This window comes from Schistocerca cancellata, chromosome 8, assembly GCF_023864275.1.
Source record: "Schistocerca cancellata isolate TAMUIC-IGC-003103 chromosome 8, iqSchCanc2.1, whole genome shotgun sequence".
NCBI lineage: Eukaryota > Metazoa > Arthropoda > Insecta > Orthoptera > Acrididae > Schistocerca > Schistocerca cancellata.
In genome coordinates, this window is record NC_064633.1 from 398,068,837 (window position 1) to 398,087,612 (window position 18,776).

Here is an 18,776-nt window from a genome sequence, read left to right on the forward strand (position 1 = left end):
GGTCTGAGGTCACACTACCACTTTTATTACTGCCATATAAGCACAACTTTGCGTTCTGACCTTCTTCACACTGTTCACCATGTTTCTCATTCTTTCCTGTGGTGTACTATGTTCTTTTGCCACTCGAAAATAACTATTTTGCTGGACACTGCTTTTCACACTGTAAATATAGTGGCTCAATTATGTGTTTTTCCTCTTTGGCATGATTACCTACTTGTTGCCAACCTAACAAAGTACGAAGTATATGTTCAAGACTAACTTCTATTCATGAGGTTTATACCTTGTGTGTGTGTATGAGAGATAGAGAGAGAGAAAGCCAACAAGTGCCCCCCCCCCTTTTTTGAGGGGGGTGGGGAAGGTTGGTGGTTTGTATGTTTGTATTTTATGGTGTTGCGCTAGCTGTTAGCAAGTGGTTGAAAACTTTGGTGACAGCGGACTTGATTTTTCGTTTCAATATTCTGTGGAGGGGTTCCTGGATAAATGAGCGTAAAAATGTTGGGTGGTATTATTATTACATTGGACAGTATTATTATATTGATTCTCTTTGGGAGTGTTATTCTATTATTTTATCTATCAGAGTAAATAATGAATTGCTTGGCATGTACACTTGGTCATTCAACAGGGTTTTTCTTTCTACTTTGGTTTTCTGTATGTGTTAATTTTCTTGCAGGGTTAGTAGGTGTTCTTTATTGTTGATCCTAATTATTTTCATGTCATCTTCTGTAGTGGTTGGTTTGTGGTCATGTTCTCTTAGGTGTTCTGCAAATGTGGAGTGGTTTGTCCCATATTTCCAGGCTCTCATGTGTTCTTTGTATCTGACATCAAAAGTTCTACCTGTCTGTCCCATGTATATGCCTTCACAAGTATTAACTGTAGTTGATATATAGCTGCTTCCTGGTATATGTATCTGTTTATTGACAGTTTTGGAGTGTATTTTTGTATAGAATTGCCTGTTGTGTATGCTATGTTTATTCCCTGTCTTTTGAAAATGTTGGTGATTTTATGGGTGAGTTTGTGTTTGATGTCATTGTATACCATCTTGTGTTTTCTTTCATTTTTTTCTGATTATCATGTGTAGTTGTTATGGGACTGCTTGTTTGTTTTTGGTTCTGTTGTGTTGTTGTCTGTGGTTTGGTGCTTTCAGCTTTTATCTTATTTTTAATTTCATTGTTTAGCTTTGTGACTGTGTGATTATTGCAACCATTATTTTGTGCTATCTGCATTATTATGTCCAGTTCTTTTTGGAAGCTTTCTTTGGTGAGTGGTACTGTGTTGAGTCTATGGAGCATTTGTCGAAGTGCTGCTTGCTTTTGTCAGTATGGGTGGTTCGAGGGTTGGGGAATGATAATGTCTGTTGCTGTGGGTTTATGGTAAATTTCAAACATATGGCTATTGTTATGTTTTTATTGTTATATCCAGGAAGTTAATTTGGTTGTTCTGCTCTCTTTCAACTGTGAATTTTATATTTTTATGTATCTTGTTGATGTCAGTATGTAGTTTTTCAATTTTTGTTTGTGGTTAATCTATTAAGCAAAAGATGTCATCCATATACCTGAACCAATATAATATGTTGTATTCTTTTGCTACTATTTTTGTGAAAATGATCTGTTCAATGTGGTTTACAAAAATATTTGCTAAGGCCCCTGAAACTGGGGACCCAACTGGTAATCCATCTTCTTGTAAATAAAATTCATTATTGAATTGGAAGTAATTTTGTTCTGTAATGAGTTTTATTAATGTGTGTATTTCCTTAATCTGTACATCGGGGAGTTGACTATAAGTTTTCAGGTTCTTATCTATGATTTCTATTGTTTCTGGTACTGGTATGTTGGAATACATCCTTTCTATATCAAATGAGAAGAGTGTTGCTGTGTCTGGGATTTTCATATCTTTTATTTGTTATATTAGCTGTGTAGTGTTTTTAATGGTTCTGTCTTCTTGTACTTTGAAATTTTCAGACTAATTTTAACATGTATCCTGCAAGCTTATACATGGAGGATTTTCTGAAATCCAGTACTGGCCTCTCTCTCTCTATCTCTCTATCTCTCTCTCTCTCTCTCTCTCTCTCTCTCACACACACACACACACACACACACTGTATAACCTTTGTTAGGTTGGCAACAAGTAAGTTAACATGCCAAAGAGGAGAAACACATAATTGAGTCACAATATTTACATTGTGAGAAGCAGTGTCGGGCAAAATAGTTATTTTCGAGTGGCAAAAGAATATAGTACACCACAAGAAAGAATGAGAAACATGGTGAACAGTGTGCAGGAGGTCAGAACGCAAAGTTGTGCTTATATGGCAGTAATAAAATTGGTATTGCGATCTCCAGACCAGATGTGAGGAAACACAGATCAGCAAATCATAAGTAATTACTTTTTTACAAAAAGATCATGATGTGAACTGTTTCATAATCTAAACCTAACAAAAATGTATCCTTATAAATCCCACTGATGATGCCTCAGAACAAGATAAGGCGAAATGCAAAGTAATTGTATCCTTGCTGCGGAAGATGGCCACGCAAACTTGTTCCTTCTCATTTCCTAATCTAATTCCTTGATGTCTCCGGATGTGTTCAATCAAATGATCCCTTTTTTTAGTTAACTTGTGAAACACTCTCTTTTTTTCACTAATTCAGTTCAGTACCTGTTCGCCAGTATTTGATCTAGCCATGTTATCTTCAGCATTCTCCTGTAGCACCATATTCTCTTCGTGTCTGAACTGTTTATGGTCCATGATTCATTTCCCTAAAAGGTTACACTCCACACAAGTACCTACACATAAAAGACAGTTAAATTTGTACCGTATTTACTCGAATCCAAGCCGCACTTTTTTTCAGTTTTTGTAATCCAAAAAACCGTCTGCGGCTTAGAATCGAGTGCAAAGTAAGCGGAAGTTCTGAAAAATGTTGGTAGGTGCCGCCACAACTAACTTCTGCTGTTGAATATATGTAGCGCTACATAGGCATGCTTTGCAGGCACACAAATAAATACTGGTGCCAAAAGCTCTGCGACAGCAAATAAATTAAAAAAAAAAAGGTGGAAGACGAGCTTTTTTCTCCGCCCCAAGTTTCGACCACTGCCTTTTCATACATTTGCATTTGCATGCTTTGCAGGCACAAAAATAAATACTGGAGCCAAAACCTCTGCGACAGCAAATAAATTTAAAAAAAAGGTGGAAGACGAGCTTTTTTCTCCGCCCCGAGTTTCGACCACTACCTTTTCATACATTATCCAACGAAGTAAATACAAATTCCATATTGTTCATCTTCGAATGTAGCAGCAATTCAATGTACTATGAAAATCCGACTGGCCAGACTGGGATGTTTGTCAATATGGCCAACTCTACGTTCTGAATATTTTCCTACCTGTGAGAAGAGATGGTTGCTAATAGGAACTTTTATGAATTGTGAATCACATGCAGTATTCTCTTCACAATAAGAATAATACAAATATAAACATTTTTCCATGTATTCTTTCATGTTTGCTGCTATCTCATTTAAATCCTGTCTGCCTAATAAACTTTGAAACTGGAGTGAGCCAACAGTAAACGCAGAAGAATATATATATCATGTTATGTTTATATTCGTATTATTCTTATGCCTAATAGTGATACAGTCAGAAATGAAGCACGGCAATTGACTAGATTTTTAAATCTAAGATGATTCTAATTTCTGTGCAGAATGTAATATACTAAAGAAGTGTCTGCAAAGATTTTCAAATGGAGAAAAATTTTCGCTAAACTCTCATTCAAAACATCATCTACCACACGCAGTCTATTATTTGGTTCTTGTTGATCATTATCAAAGAAAGCAGCAGTATAAGTAACAACAAATAGCAGTCTCTTGCCATTGTTTCACTAATGAGATGATTCTTCTCTCTTTTTTTTTTTTGTAAGCGGCGGTAGCGTGCACAAAAGCAAGTCATGCCGCGAGCGGCGACAGGCCGTAAACATTCATTATCAGAATACGACAAACAATGCATGACACAGTACAGTAATGCATTTTCAGCTTAGAGTGACGTAAACACCTATAACAAAGAGAACGGCACTTATCAGATCAAAGAAAAATAAGCAATCTATTCAAACCAGATGAAGCACGTGAAAAAGGATGGTACCCGTATAAATACGGACGGAGCGCCTGACGCATAGCAATGGTTATCTGGTAAAGCTTAACTGCTAAGCTTACGACTCAAACCAAACTACTTCATTCGACCTAAATTGTGTCTCATATTACAATGGACCAACTCTGTTTCGATTTGGAGGCGCGGCCTAAAACTGCTGTCTCCCCTTGAATTTCGAGTCTCAAATTTCAGGTGCGGCTTAGATTCGGGAAATTTTTTTTCCTTAATTTCGAGTCTCATTTTTCAGGTGCGGCTTAGATTCGAGTGCAGCTTAGATTCGAGTAAATATGGTATTCGCTGTTAACAACTTTATCTTTTTTTGAAATTCTTTTATTGTTACTGTCAGTCTGCATTTTGTATCCTCTCTACTTCAGCTACTGTTAGTTTGCTGCCCAAATAGTAAAAATCATTGACTACTTTCAGTGTCTCATTTCCTAATCTAATTTTGTCGACATCACCTAATTTAATTTAACTAAATTCCACTTTGTTTTGCCTTTGTTGACAGCCATCTTACAACCTCTTTTCAACACTTCATCCATTCCATTCACCTAATCTTTCAAGTCCTTTGCCATTTCTGAAGGATAAACTGTCACTGGAAAACCTTAAAAGTTTTTATTTCTTCTGCCTGAACTTAAATTTCCTTTCCAAATATTTCCTTGGTTTCCCCTAATTGCTCAATGTACTGACTAATCAATGTTGGCAGGGGGTACAACTTTGTGTCACTGCCTTCTCACCTACTGCTTCTCTTTTATATCCTCCAACTCTTTATGACTGCAGCCTGGATCTGTACAAGTTGTAGATGAATTTCAGCAATCTTTATTTTGTCCCTGCTACATTCATAATGCCAAAGAGGTTTTTCTAATCAAGATAGTCAAAAACTTTCTCTCAATCTGCAAATGCTTTTCTTCGGTCTTTCTTCTAAGATACATCACACGGTCAATATTGCCTCTTGAGCATCTACATTTCTCTAGAACCCAAAATGATCCTTTCTAAGGTTGGCTCATACCAGTTTTTCCATTCTCCTGTGAATAATTTATGTCAGTATTTTGCAACCATGACTTATTAAACTGATGGATTGGTAAAAAGAGCAAAAAAAGAGAGGAATGGGAAGGGAAAAGACAGGCAGGTGCGTTGGCAAATGGCGGCACACAAAGATGGTGAGAGAACGAGAATAAGGATGAGATAATAGGACAAAGGGGGTGGAAACTGTTGGGTGGAGGGTGTGGGGCAGTAGGTTACCATTGGTTGAGGTCAGTATAATTCTGGAAGAAGAGAATGTGTTGTAAGGATAGCTCCCATCTGTGCAGTTCAGAAAAGCTGGTGGTGGGGAGGAGGATCCAGATGGCTCATTGAAGTCAAATTCTTTAAAGTTTCAAATGTATAGCACCATCAAAAAAAATATTACTGCATTACTATAAACATAATGATTGTTTCAGACAAAGAAGGATTCATGACACATTGGATTCTTGTGCAAAAGACCGTTGGTCTTCTGTTACTAACAAAAATAAGATCAAGAGATAAGAATACTACATCCATGTTTCACAAAACTGTTTGTGCACAGCACTTTTAGAGAATAAATGCAAACAATTTTGAACTAATTGATAAACCTAACAGAACTGGCACAAAATTTACCCCACTCCACTCACAAAAACACAGTAGTGCTGTTAACAGAATGACAACAACAGAGCTATTCTTATTTTTACAGCTCAGCAGCAAAATCAATATGCAGATGAACACTACTAGTAATGCACAAAAAAGCAAATAAATAAATAAATAAGACAACGAAAAAAGGGACTACTTACAGGGAACATTTTTGACACGAAAACAATAAGTGGGGCTTCCGTGCTGCTGTTACAGTCCATAAAAGCAGAGCGTAGGGCTTGTGTTGGTACAGGAAGTGTGTCAAACCTCTGTGTGTGTGAACACATAAGTTTTTCTGCTTTTTCCTGAGAAAGATGAGATGGTGAAGGTAACTTCGTGCAGACCATATCTGTAAACATGAACAAAAACTTAATAAAAACTGTGGGCAGAACTAGTTCAGTTGGTATGTTTTAAGTGCCCAATGTGCATCCATCTACACTAAAAGCAATTTTCAGAATTGGTGCAGTTCACACAACCGTATTTTGAAATTACAGCAAAAATATAGATAAAAACAAACGGATGTACAAATGAGCGCGCGCGCGCCCACACACACACACACACACACACACACACACACACACACACACATTATTTCCCTCTCATTTCAAATGATGCAGTACCAAGTATCTGTATTCAGAAGCCTCTCCCCTGGTTAACAATAGGTACTACACAAAGGATTAACTTTTAGCCACACAATTTGCACCCGGTTAGCAACTGCAATGAGCATTATAGGTGTACAGCCAACATTAGCATAACATGTGATTATTAATAGCAGTCTTGCCAGTGAAGTACTCTCTGCTGATGCCATGAGCTACATATAACACAAACTTTATGAATTAAAGGGAATCAAATGGATCAAAAGCCAGAATTCTAAAATAGAAACTGGCAGCTATATCTAAATGATCATTATTGTTTCCAGAAATAAAACTTATAATTTCACAATTTTGCATATACTTAAGCCTATAAATAGTAAAGGAAAGAGAATCAGGGTTTAACTTTTCATCAAATCATCACAGACAGCGCACAAGTTTCACTCAGACAAGAGTGAGGAGCAAAAGACTGGTAGTGTGTGTCTCAAAGAAGTCATCTTGGAACTTGCCTTGAGTTGTTTATGGAAACTAAGGAAGTTCTAACTCTGGATCGTTAGAAAGGAATTTGAACCTGGTAACTCCAAAATGCATGTCCAATATATTAAACATTGCACATTTTCAAGGAAAATGAAAAAATCCACCTTGCATGTTTTTTAAATATATTTCTTGCAAAGTAATATTTTTATTGAAAGATCTGTAAGCTGTAAAACAATGGCACCTTCTTGTTGTGATTTCTGATATTTTCCCAGTATGACTGATAGATGCAATGATTTTGAGCATCCAACTTAATTGGCAATTTATTTAATGCTTATTATTTTGACATCTGCTTGACTTGTATTTGTCCAGTGCTGCGAGCAGTGATCTTACTTGTTGGTTAAAATACTGTTGCCAACATAGTTGGGTACACAAAAACATATGCAATAAAGTGGAACACATACAGCCATCCTTGCAATGTTATTTAATATATGGCTTCCAGTGTCAGTGCTTCAGTTCACCATCTTCAGGCCTTAACTGACATTGAGGGTGTTAACTCAAATCGTGTATACAACTGAAGCTGACCCCTTCAATGTCAGTTACAGCCTGAAACTGGTGTACTAGAGCACTGAAACTGGTGGCCGCATAATAAACAACATCGTATGAACGGCTTTATTACAGGAGTGAATGGAACTACACTTAAAAGCAAGTCTGCCTAGGCCTAGCAGAGATTGAGGCCAGGAGGATTAAAGGATCAAAGAATGTGTTGCAAGCATAAACCCCATCTAAATAAACCACAGAAGCTGAAGTTGTGGAGAAGAAATCTCATGGCACTAGTTAAGAAGTAGCCACTGAAATTAAAGATGTTGTACTAAACTGTTTTGCTACTGAGTGGTCAGTTCTGCTCCTGGCCACAGTTTGGCAAGAATCATTCATTCGGTTAGACAGCTAGTTGGTAGTCATGCTCAAAAAAAATGCTGTGCAGAAATTACAGCAAATCTGGTATATTATATGACTGGTTTGATCTTGTGATATGAAGGACAACCCCGTGGCCAAACTGGAGTAGGTAAAGTTTGTTTGTTTACTTACTGCTGCTTAGGCCTAATTTTTCGAGTAGGCATTTTTAGCGTTATACCACTGATTAAATATGTTCATTAGGGTACTTTGCAAGCTCACCATTAAAGGTTTTTCTTTTATTTGTGTATTGTTCTAGTAATCGTGAAAAGTTCATTTTGTTTACATTTCGTGGCTTTGCCTTACTTTCCAAGTAAGCATACTTAGTGTTATACTGCAATCTTAGTGCATTTGCTATAGATTAACTGATTAAATACATTCATTAGTGTGCTCTTCCTCCCCATGAACCATGGACCTTGCTGTTGGTGGGGAGGCTTGCGTGCCTCAACGGTACAGATAGCCGGAGGGGTATCTGTTGAGAGGCCAGACAAACATGTGGTTCCTGAAGAGGGGCAGCAGCCTTTTCAGTAGTTGCAGGGGCAACAGTCTGGATGATTGACTGACCTAGACTTGTAACACTAACCAAAATGGCCTTGCTGTGCTGGTAATACGAACAGCTGAAAGCAAGGGGAAACTACAGCCATAATTTTTCCTGAGGGCATGCAGCTTTACTGTATGATTAAATGATGATGGCATCCTCTTGGTTAAAATATTCCGGAGGTAAAATAGTCCTCCATTCGGATCTCCGGGCGGGGACTACTCAGGAGGACGTCGTTATCAGGACAAAGAAAAATGGCGTTCTAAGGATCGGAGCATGGAATGTCAGATCCCTTAATCGGGCAAGTAGGTTAGAAAATTTAAAAAGGGAAATGGATAGGTTAAAGTTAGATATAGTGGGAATTAGTGAAGTTCGGTGGCAGGAGGAACAAGACTTTTGGGCAGGTGAATACAGGGTTATGAATACAAAATCAAAAAGGGGTAATGCACGAGTAGGTTTAATAATGAATAAAAAAAATAGGAGTGCGGGTAAGCTACTACAAACAGCATAGTGAACGCATTATTGTGGCCAAGATAGAAACGAAGCCCACGGCTACTACAGTAGTACAAGTTTATATGCTAACTAGCTCTGCAGATGATGAAGAAATTGATGAAATGTATGATGAGATAAAAGAAATTATTCAGGTAGTGAAGGGAGACAAAAATTTAATAGTCATGGGTGACTGGAATTCGACAGTAGGAAAAGGAAGAGAAGGAAACATAGTAGGTGAATATGGATTGGGGCTAAGAAATGAAAGAGGAAGCCACCTCGTAGAATTTTGCACAGAGCATAACTTAATCATAGCTAACACTTGGTTCAAGAATCATGAAAGAAGGTTGTACACATGGAAGAATCCTGGAGATACTAGAAGGTTTCAGATAGATTATATAATGGTAAGACAGAGATTTAGGAACCAGATTTTAAATTGTAAGACATTTCCAGGGGCAGATGTAGACTTTGACCACAATCAATTGGTTATGAACTGTAGATTAAAACTGAAGAAACTGCAAAAAGGTGGGAATGTAAGGAGACGAGACCTGGATGAACTGAATGAACCAGAGGTTGTACGGAGTTTCAGGGAGAGCATAAGGGAACAACTGACAGGAATGGGGGAAAGAAATACAGTAGAAGAAGAATGGGTAGCTTTGAGGAATGAAATAGTGAAGGCAGTAGAGGCTCAAGTAGCTAAAAAGACGAGGGCTAATAGAAATCCTTAGGTAACAGAAGAGATACTGAATTTAATTGATGAAACGAGAAAATACAAAAATGCAGTAAGTGAAGCAGGCAAAAAGGAATACAAACGTCTCAAAAATGAGATCGAAAGGAAGTGTAAAATGGCTAAGCAGGGGTGGCTAGAGGACAAATGTAAGGATGTAGAGGCTTATCTCATGAGGGGTAAGATAGATACTGCCTACAGGAAAACATTCCATTAGAACTACTGACAGCCTTGGGAGAGCCAGTCCTGACAAAACTCTACCATCTGGTGAGCAAGATGTATGAGATAGGCGTAATTCCCTCAGACTTAAAGAAGACTATAATAATTCCAATCACAAAGAAAGCAGGTGTTGACAGATGTGAAAATTACCGAACTATTAGTTTAATAAGTCACAGCTGCAAAATACTAACACAAATTCTTTACAGATGAATGGAAAAACTGGTAGAAGCCGACCTCGGGGAAGATCAGTTTGGATTCCATAAAAATATTGGAACACGTGAGGCAATACTGACCTTACGACTTATCTTAGAAGAAAGATTAAGGAAAGGCAAACCTATGTTTCTAGCATTTTTAGACTTAGAGAAAGCTTTTGACAATGTTGACTAGAATACTCTCTTTCAAATTCTAAAGGTGGCAGGGGTAAAATACAGGGAGCGAAAGGTTACTTACAATTTGTACAGAAAGCAGATGGCAGTTATAAGAGTCGAGGGACATGAAATGGAAGCAGTGGTTGGGAGGGGAGGGAGACAGGGTTGTAGCCTCTCCCCAATGCTATTCAATCTGTATATTGAGCAACAGTAAAGGAAACAAAAGAAAAGTTTGGAGTAGGTATTAAAATCCATGGAGAAGAAATAAAAACTTTGAGGTTCGCTGATGACATTGTAATTCTGTCGGAGACAGCAAAGGACTTGGAAGAGCAGTTGAACGGAATGGACAGTGTCTTGAAAGGAGGGTATAAGATGAACATCAACAAAAGCAAAACGAGGATAATGGAATGCAGTCGAATTAAGTCAGGTGATGCTGAGGGAATTAGATTAGGAAATGAGACACTTAAAGTAGTAAAAGAGTTTTGCTATTTGGGGAGCAAAATAACTGATGATGGTCGAAGTAGAGAGGATATAAAATGTAGACTGGCAATGGCAAGGAAACCATTCCTGAAGAAGAGAAATTTGTTAACATCGAGTACAGTTTTAAGTGTCAGTAAGTCGTTTCTGAAAGTATTTGTGTGGAGTGTAGCCATGTATGGAAGTGAAATATGGAAGATAAATAGTTTAGACAAGAAGTGAATAGAAGCTTTCGAAATGTGGTGCTACAGAAGAATGGTGAAGATTAGATGGGTAGATCACATAACTAATGAGGAGGTATTGAATAGAATTGGGGAGAAGAGGATTTTGTGGCACAACTTGACCAGAAGAAGGGATCAGTTGGTAGGACATTTTCTGAGGCATCAAGGAATCACCAATTTAGTACTGGAGGGCAGCGTGGAGGGTAAAAATCGTAGAGGGAGACCAAGAGATGAATACACTAAGCAGATTCAGAAGGGTGTAGGCTGCAGTAGGTACTGGGAGATGAAGAAGGTTGCACAGGATAGAGTAGCATGGAGAGCTGTATCAAACCAGTCTCTGGACTGAAAACAACAACAACAGTGTGCTCTTCAAGCCTGCCATTAAAGATTTTTCATTTATTTGCGTATTCTTCCAGTACTCGCAAAAAGTTTGTTTTCGTTACATTCGGCTATTTAGGCCTAATTTTTGAATGCGCATATTTAGCGTTATGCCACAAATTTATCTGCATTTGCTAATAGTTTACTTACTTATTAGTTTCCAAAACATATTTAGTGTCCTTTTACTTCTGTATTTAATATATTACCATTATCACTTAGTAAATCTCCTAACTAATTTCCAAACTACCATGGATAGTAAGTGTGTGAGGAAAGTTAGTTCAGGGGTTTTGTGCAGCTGTTGTGACAGGTGGTTTCATTAAGGAAATTGTAGCAGTGTGGGAATTGGGGAAGCAAACGAGACTCTTCCATTCTTTTGCAGGGTTTGCTCGAGAGATAGGATAATAGCTGAACAGGAGGAGAAAATTAGAGCCCTTCAGGCTGATTTGGACAGAGCGTGGGAGGACCTGAAAAGGTTAAGGGGGGAGGAGGGTAAACAGCAGTGGGAAGTGGTAGCTGGGAACAGGGGCCACAGAAAGAGAACAGTGTATGACAGTTTCCCAATTGGCACAACCAATAGATTTGCCTTGCTACCACAGTTAAGAGAGGAAGAGGCTCCAGTAGAAGTAGATGTAGTTAAGATGCAACAGAATCTCACTAGGAAACCAACTGTCTCAAAAAAAGTAGAAAGTAAGAGGAAAGTTCTGTTGCTAAGTAGCAGCCATGGAAGAGGTGTGGGCCAGATTTTGCAGGAAAAATTAGGTGACAGGTACCAGGTCACAAACTTTTTCAAGCCAAGTGCATGTCTTAGGCCGGTATTACACTATCAAATTTCTTTGTCCAATATCTTTGTCCAATATCTTTGTCAAAGATTTTTGATAGTGTAATAGGGACTTTGTCAAATGTCGTCCAATATTTGATCAAATCTAGGACCTCGCTGTATATTTGATCAAAGAAACCGCTTGTCTTCTGTTCACTGCAATGTGACATGTTACCACATGGAGCGCTAGCATCGCTGCAGCGTACTGTCGTCTGTAGTGTTTTTATAACCATTGCCGGTAAATACAATTGGTGTGTGCCGACAACTACAAAATTAATAGAGATGTCTGAAGCTGATGAGGCGCTTTACAACGTGAGGCACCCTGAATACAAAAATAGATTAAGAAGATTGGAGACCTAACCTGATCTAACCTAACCTAACATAACCCTCTCCTGTAGCAAGGAATGGGAGTGTTATAGTGAGCCTGTCTTCTGAAGATGTAGCAGTTCTTAAGTGAATATTGTGCTTTGTGATATGAGGATACACTTCATTGAGCACATACAGAAATGTATGCTCATCCATTCTTAAGTAATTGATGTACGACTTGACGTCTTCCACTGTAAGCTCACGTAACAAGTTTTGTTGAATGCTTTTATCGTGTCGTCGTAAAACCCACGGCTTCACCCAGATTAGATTAGTTTTTCGTTCCATAGATCCGTGCTTAGGAGAGCCTCGTGGATGTGGAACATGTCTTTTTTTTTTTAAGCTGAAATAACAATACTAATAGTATGAATAAATACAATACATCATTTGTTTCTATTAAAAATTTCGCCAATGGAGTAGAAGGAGTTGGCCAGTAGTAAGTCTTTCAGGCTCCTTCTAAATTGATCTTTATTTCTAACTAAATTTTTTTATGTTTCCTGGCAAATTATTGTGCAGATCATTTTTGTTCCTGGTATTGTATGTATGAACTGAGTTGTTTGTTGGAAAAAGAGACATATTATTTACGACAAATTTCATTAAGAAGTAAATATACTGAGAGGCAGTAGTTAGTATACCCAGTTCTTTGAAGAGGTTTCTGCAGGAGGTCCATGAATTTACTCCACAAATAATACGTATTACACGCTTTTGGACCTTGAAAACTTGTTTGACTTAAAGATTTACCCCAAAATATTATCTCATATGACATTATGGAATGAAAGTACGCAAGCTTTTTCGTTTTTATGTTTCCTATGTCTGCTAACACTCGAATTGCCAATACAGATTTCTTAAGGCCTTTCTGCAGTTCTGTGGTGTGCTCCTCCCAACTGAATTTATTATCAAGTTGTAATCCCAGGACTTTTAAGACTGTCAACCTCGTATGTATGGTTCCATTTTTTCCCCCACTTCTTTTCCGCACGTGCACTCAATGCAATTGGAGTACGTAGAACTGCTGCGGTTAGTAACAAGTTGTTGTCAGCCATCTTGAACTTTGACGAAAAATTTGATGACAGTGTAATACCCCCTCTAGCGCTACGTCAAAGATCTTTGTCAAATATATTGGACGGAATATTGGATCACATCTTTGATCAAATCTTTGACAAAGAAATTTGATAGTGTAATACCGGCCTTAGCCATGTGTTAGAGGGTATACGTTCCTTGTGAAAGGGTTTCTCAAAGCAGGATCACATGATGATAGTGGGTGCAGTGGGAAACAGTATTGAAAGGGATCAGGGCTACAGTTTTGAGTGTGACCTGGTGAAAATAGCCTCTGCAACGACCCATACCAATGTTGGGTTGGTGCCTCCTTTTGTGCAGCATGATCAGCACCAGTTTAAGCACTCTGTCAGGAGGGTAAATATGGAGTTGGATCAGTTGCATAGGGTGGCCACTCTGTCAGACACTGGATGGGTTCCTATTGAGGCTATTGATCGGGGGGGGGGGGGGGGGGGGGGGATTTCACAAGGCATGGCCTACACCTCAATAGGAAAGGGAAGCGTAAACTGGCAGGATAGCTAGTGAAATACATAAGGGGAGACACTAGTACTCATGGATGTACCTCTTTTTTAGACTAATATCAGAGTCCAATGAGAAGTTCAGGCAGGCAGGTGCTAAAGAGGTCCAAAACTCACAAGATTCTCACAACAGTAAAGTGAATAATAATGTTACCATATTTAACCAAAATATTGGTGGATTAAAGAAAAAAGTAGATGATCTCCTGGTTTGTTTAGATGACACTGAATCTGATAATGTAATAGATATACTATGTCTGTCTGAGCATCACATTGTGTCTGATACGGAAAGGGTAAATATCAGTGGTTATAAACTAGCTGCACATATGAGTACAGAGAGTAAGGTGAGAGGAGGAGTTGGCATATATGTAAAAAGTTAGCACTGTGTAAAAAGCTTGGATACAAAAAAGTTTTGTCTGGAGCAACATATAGAAGCATGTGCCTGTCAACTTAAACTGAAGGAGGGCTCTTTTATAATTGTAACAGTATATAGGTCCCCTTCAGGAAACTTCCATTTATTCCTGGAGAACTTGGATGCCTTGTTGTGCTATCTGTCAGATAGGGGAAAGAAAATTATTATTTGTAGGGACTTCAATGTTGATTCACTGAAAGAGTGAAATGTGAAGAATGACCTGGAAGTCTTGCTTGGTTCTTTCAACTTGACATCTGTCATTGATTTTCCTACTCAGGTAGTAAAGGACAGCAGCACATTGATAGATAACACTTTTATAGACCAAGATAAGTTTCAAAAAAATAAATTCTTGTCCTGTTGAGAATGGCCTTTCTGATCATGGTGCTCAGCTAGTTACAGTATATGACATAGCACCATTCTGTAAATCAAAACTACCCTCCAAAGTTGTGTGTTCAGTTAATGATTCAACAATTAGAACTTTCAGGGAAAATCTTCAATAGTTAGGCTGGGATAAGGTGTACCATGAACCCAATGCTAAGTTAAAATAAAACTTATTTCATGATACACTTGTAAGAGAATTTGAAAACTGTTTCCCCGAGAAACTAGTTAAATCTAATTATAAGAAAACATGCAAAAAACCTTGGCTTACTAAAGGAATAAAAATATCTTGTAACCACAAAAGGGAACTGTATCTAACAACAAGAAAGGGTAATGACCCAGAAACAGTCAAATATCATAAAAACTACTGTGCTACATTAAGAAAGGTTATTAAAAAGTCCAGAAGCATGTGCATCATGTCTGAGATTAATGCCTCTGATAACAAAATCAAATCAATTTGGAATATTATTACAAGGGAGGCAGGGCAACCAAGAGTACAGGATGACGGCATTACCATCAAAGCGAATGGAAACTTGACAAACAACAAGCCGGAAGTCGAAAACATTTTGAATAATCATTTTTTAAATGTTGTAGAGAAAATAGGATCTAAATGTTCATTAGAAGAAGCAAGGCAGTTAATGGAAGAGGCCTTACCCACACAATCTGATACAATTGAAATTCCACCCACCTCTCCTTCTGAAATTAGGAAGATAATAAACTCTCTCAAGAATAAAAGCTCACATGGAATTGATGGCATTTCCAGCAGGATAATAAGAGCTTGTTCCCAAGAGATAAGTGGGATACTTAGCCACTATTGTAATAGCTCTCTGAAGCAGGGTATTTTCTCAGATAGACTGAAGTATGCCACTGTTAAACCACTGCAAAAAAAAGGGGGGGAGGGGGGCGGGGGGATACGTCTGATGTCAACAACTACCGCCCAGTCTCTCTTCTGACTGCCTTATCCAAAATTCTTGAAAATGTAATGTATTGTACAGTAGCTTCACACCTTTGTAAAAATAAAGTTTTAACAAAATGTCAGTTTGGTTTCCAGAAAGGTTTTTCAATGGAAAATGGTATATATACTTTCACTAATGAAATATTAAATGCTCTGAATAAACAGAACTCACCCGTTGGGATTTTTTATGATCTCTTAAAGGCTATTGACTGTGTAAATCATGGAATAGTTCTAGATAAGCTCAAGTACTGTGGTATGAATGGGCAGCACTCAAATGGTTTAAATCATACCTAACTGGAAGAGTGCAGAAAGTTGAAATAAGCAGTTCACATAATATGCAAAAAACTGGTGATTTCTCAAACTGGGGAAAAATCAAGAATGGGGTCCCGCAAAGTTCGGTCTTGGGTACTCTGCTGTTCTTAATATATATAAATGGCATGCCATTCTATATTCATGACGATGCAAAGCTGGTACCTTTTGCTGGTGATAAAAGTATAGCTATCACACTCAACAGACAAGAATTAACTGATGAAATTGTAAACAATGTTTTTCAGAAAATCATTAAGTGGTTCTCTGCAAATGGGCTCTCATTAAACACAGTATATACAGTTCCACACAGTAAATGGAATGATACCATAATAAATATAGACTTCATTCAGAAATTGGTAGATAAGGTAGAATATTCAAAATTTCTAGGTGTATGCATTGACGAGGGGTTGAACTGGAAAAAACACACTGAAGATCTGCTGAAACATTTGAGTTCAGCTATTTATACTATTAGGGTCATTGCAAATTTTGGCGATATACATCTCAGTAAATTAGCTTACCACACCCATTTTCATTCTCTGCTTTCATATGGCATCACATTCTGGAGTAACTCATCATTGAGTAAAAGAGTGTTCATTGCACAAAAGCATGTAATCAGAATAACTGCTGGACCTCATCCAAGATCATCCTGCAGACAACTTATTTAAAGAGCTAGGGATTTTCACTGTAGTATATATATACAGTAGAGTAAAAACTTTGAGTCAGGTTGGAAGGATTTTGTGTGTGTGTGTGTGTGTGTGTGTGTGTGTGTGTGTGTGTGTGTGTGTGTGTGTGTGTGTGTGTGTATGTGTGTATGTGTGTGTGTGTGTGTGTATTTATTTTTATTTTTTTAAGTGTCATGTAATATTTTGTGTAATTAATATCTTTTATAGACACCTCATGATCTATGGAACAAGTACTAAAGTACTAATCTAATCTAATCTAATCTGTGGTAGGAAGGTGTATCGGACAGGGCTATGATGAATTTGGCAGTAGATGTAGTGTAAGAATGGACCAAGATATTTCATAATTTGGACAGGCAGTAGAGTAAAAACTTTGAGACAGGTTGGAAGGATTGTGTGTACCATGTGTCTCATGTCCAGGTACAACGATAAATAGTAAAGCCCCAGTGAAAGATTTGGTTCAGTTGTTCCAATCTGGTATGATATTGGCTGATGAAGTAGCTGACTCCTGGGGATAGTCAGAGAATTAGGGGGTTCCATGCCATAATGTTTACTGTGAATATAGTATACAGAACATGGAATCAACTAACTAAGAGACTAAAAAGCCATCTGTTTGTATATTTTCAGAATTAACTAACTACAAATTTTATTTGGCTGCAATAAACTGCTAACTTTAGGAACCAAAGAGAAGTTAGTGGAGTTTCAAGAGGAGATAAACAAGATCAAATGGTATATAATGGGACCATGGTAAGTGCAGCAAAAAAAGGTAAGTTATGACCAGCAATAATTTAGCTTGTCTCCAAAACCTGCTATTTTTGAAATGGTTGATTTTTGGTTATAAATTATTCATTCCACATTACAGAGATTACAGCTCATACGGAGGCATGTAGATAGTCCTTTTTCCTTCATTCTATTTGCAAGTGGAACAGAAAAGGAAATGACTCAGATGGTAAATGGTACCCTCTGTCACACACCAGAGTATGGATGCAGATATAGATAAATGTTACTCTTTGCATTATCACCTTGTGAATTCAACAGTGAGAACATTCATCGGCAATTCCTACAATATGATGCTAAAGCTACTCCCTAAAATTCAAGTTTTTCTCTTGAACTTGCTATTTTTAGTGATGTGGTATGCAATTGTGCCCCTGTTATAAAATTTGTATAAGCTAAAATAGTAGGTTTTGGAAACAAGCTACTATTTATTCTGCCTCATAATTTTATAGCTATCTCATGACTGTTGATTACACCAAACAGTATAGTTAGTACAGTTTAATTTGTTTGATGGATGGTATATGCAAGAAGAACATGAATGTTTTTTCCCAGAAGTATTCTCAGGGATATAACACAATAATCTTCCATAAATTCATACCCAAGAGTAATTTGAAAGTCTGTTTTAATTTTTACTGTTTAGTTTCAAACCATGTTCAATGTTTTTCATCATATTTCTTTTAATTCAATTAGATTAAACTAGTGTTCTAAGTAGCCTAGTACTTAAAAGTACAGATGTGCCATCAGCAAAAATAAATGGGCAGGGATTTATGTTTAGAGGTAAAACACACAGATGCTTTTATAGGTCAACTGATTTGTGAGACTATAAAAAAAAGAGGCACTAGCTAAACTTTTCAAAGATGGCAGTATAAGCAGTTGTGATATTCTTAAAGGACTCTACACAAAGTCTGCAGGAAGTCCCTTAGGATAACTACAAAAAAAATCTGAGCTGGAGCTTCAGCTTATTTCTCATAACACAAGAATAACATTTGATACAGCTCCAATTCACATGACAATTATACTGAAACAATGGTTGTAGTTTTTGTGGAGAGTGTACACATCAATGGTTATTCTGACTCATGAAAGCATCTCTCTTTTTCCATTTCATTTTGCATTTTTTACATGCATCTGTTTCTTTTTTGCTGGCCTGTATTGGTCTACATCTGCTGTTTACTATTTATTTGGTACTTCTGACTCTTCTAATCATATTTCAGTCCATTGCATTTCACATTTTAACATGAACTGCTTACATTCTCTTCATGTAGTTACATAACAGTAACTTCGCATGTGACATAATGACATGATTCAGAAGCCGTCTCTTG

At 37.6% G+C, this 18,776-nt stretch overlaps 1 protein-coding gene across 1 annotated transcript in view; it reads right to left on the bottom strand.

The window, feature by feature from the left end:
- The window catches only part of LOC126095766 (elongation factor-like GTPase 1), a 591,625-nt gene that overhangs the window by 485,852 nt on the left and 86,997 nt on the right, over positions 1-18,776 (bottom strand). The window contains exon 9 of the mRNA XM_049910570.1: positions 5,928-6,115. Within this exon, the coding sequence (XP_049766527.1) occupies positions 5,928-6,115 (188 nt within the window). The remainder of the gene's footprint in view (positions 1-5,927; positions 6,116-18,776) is intronic.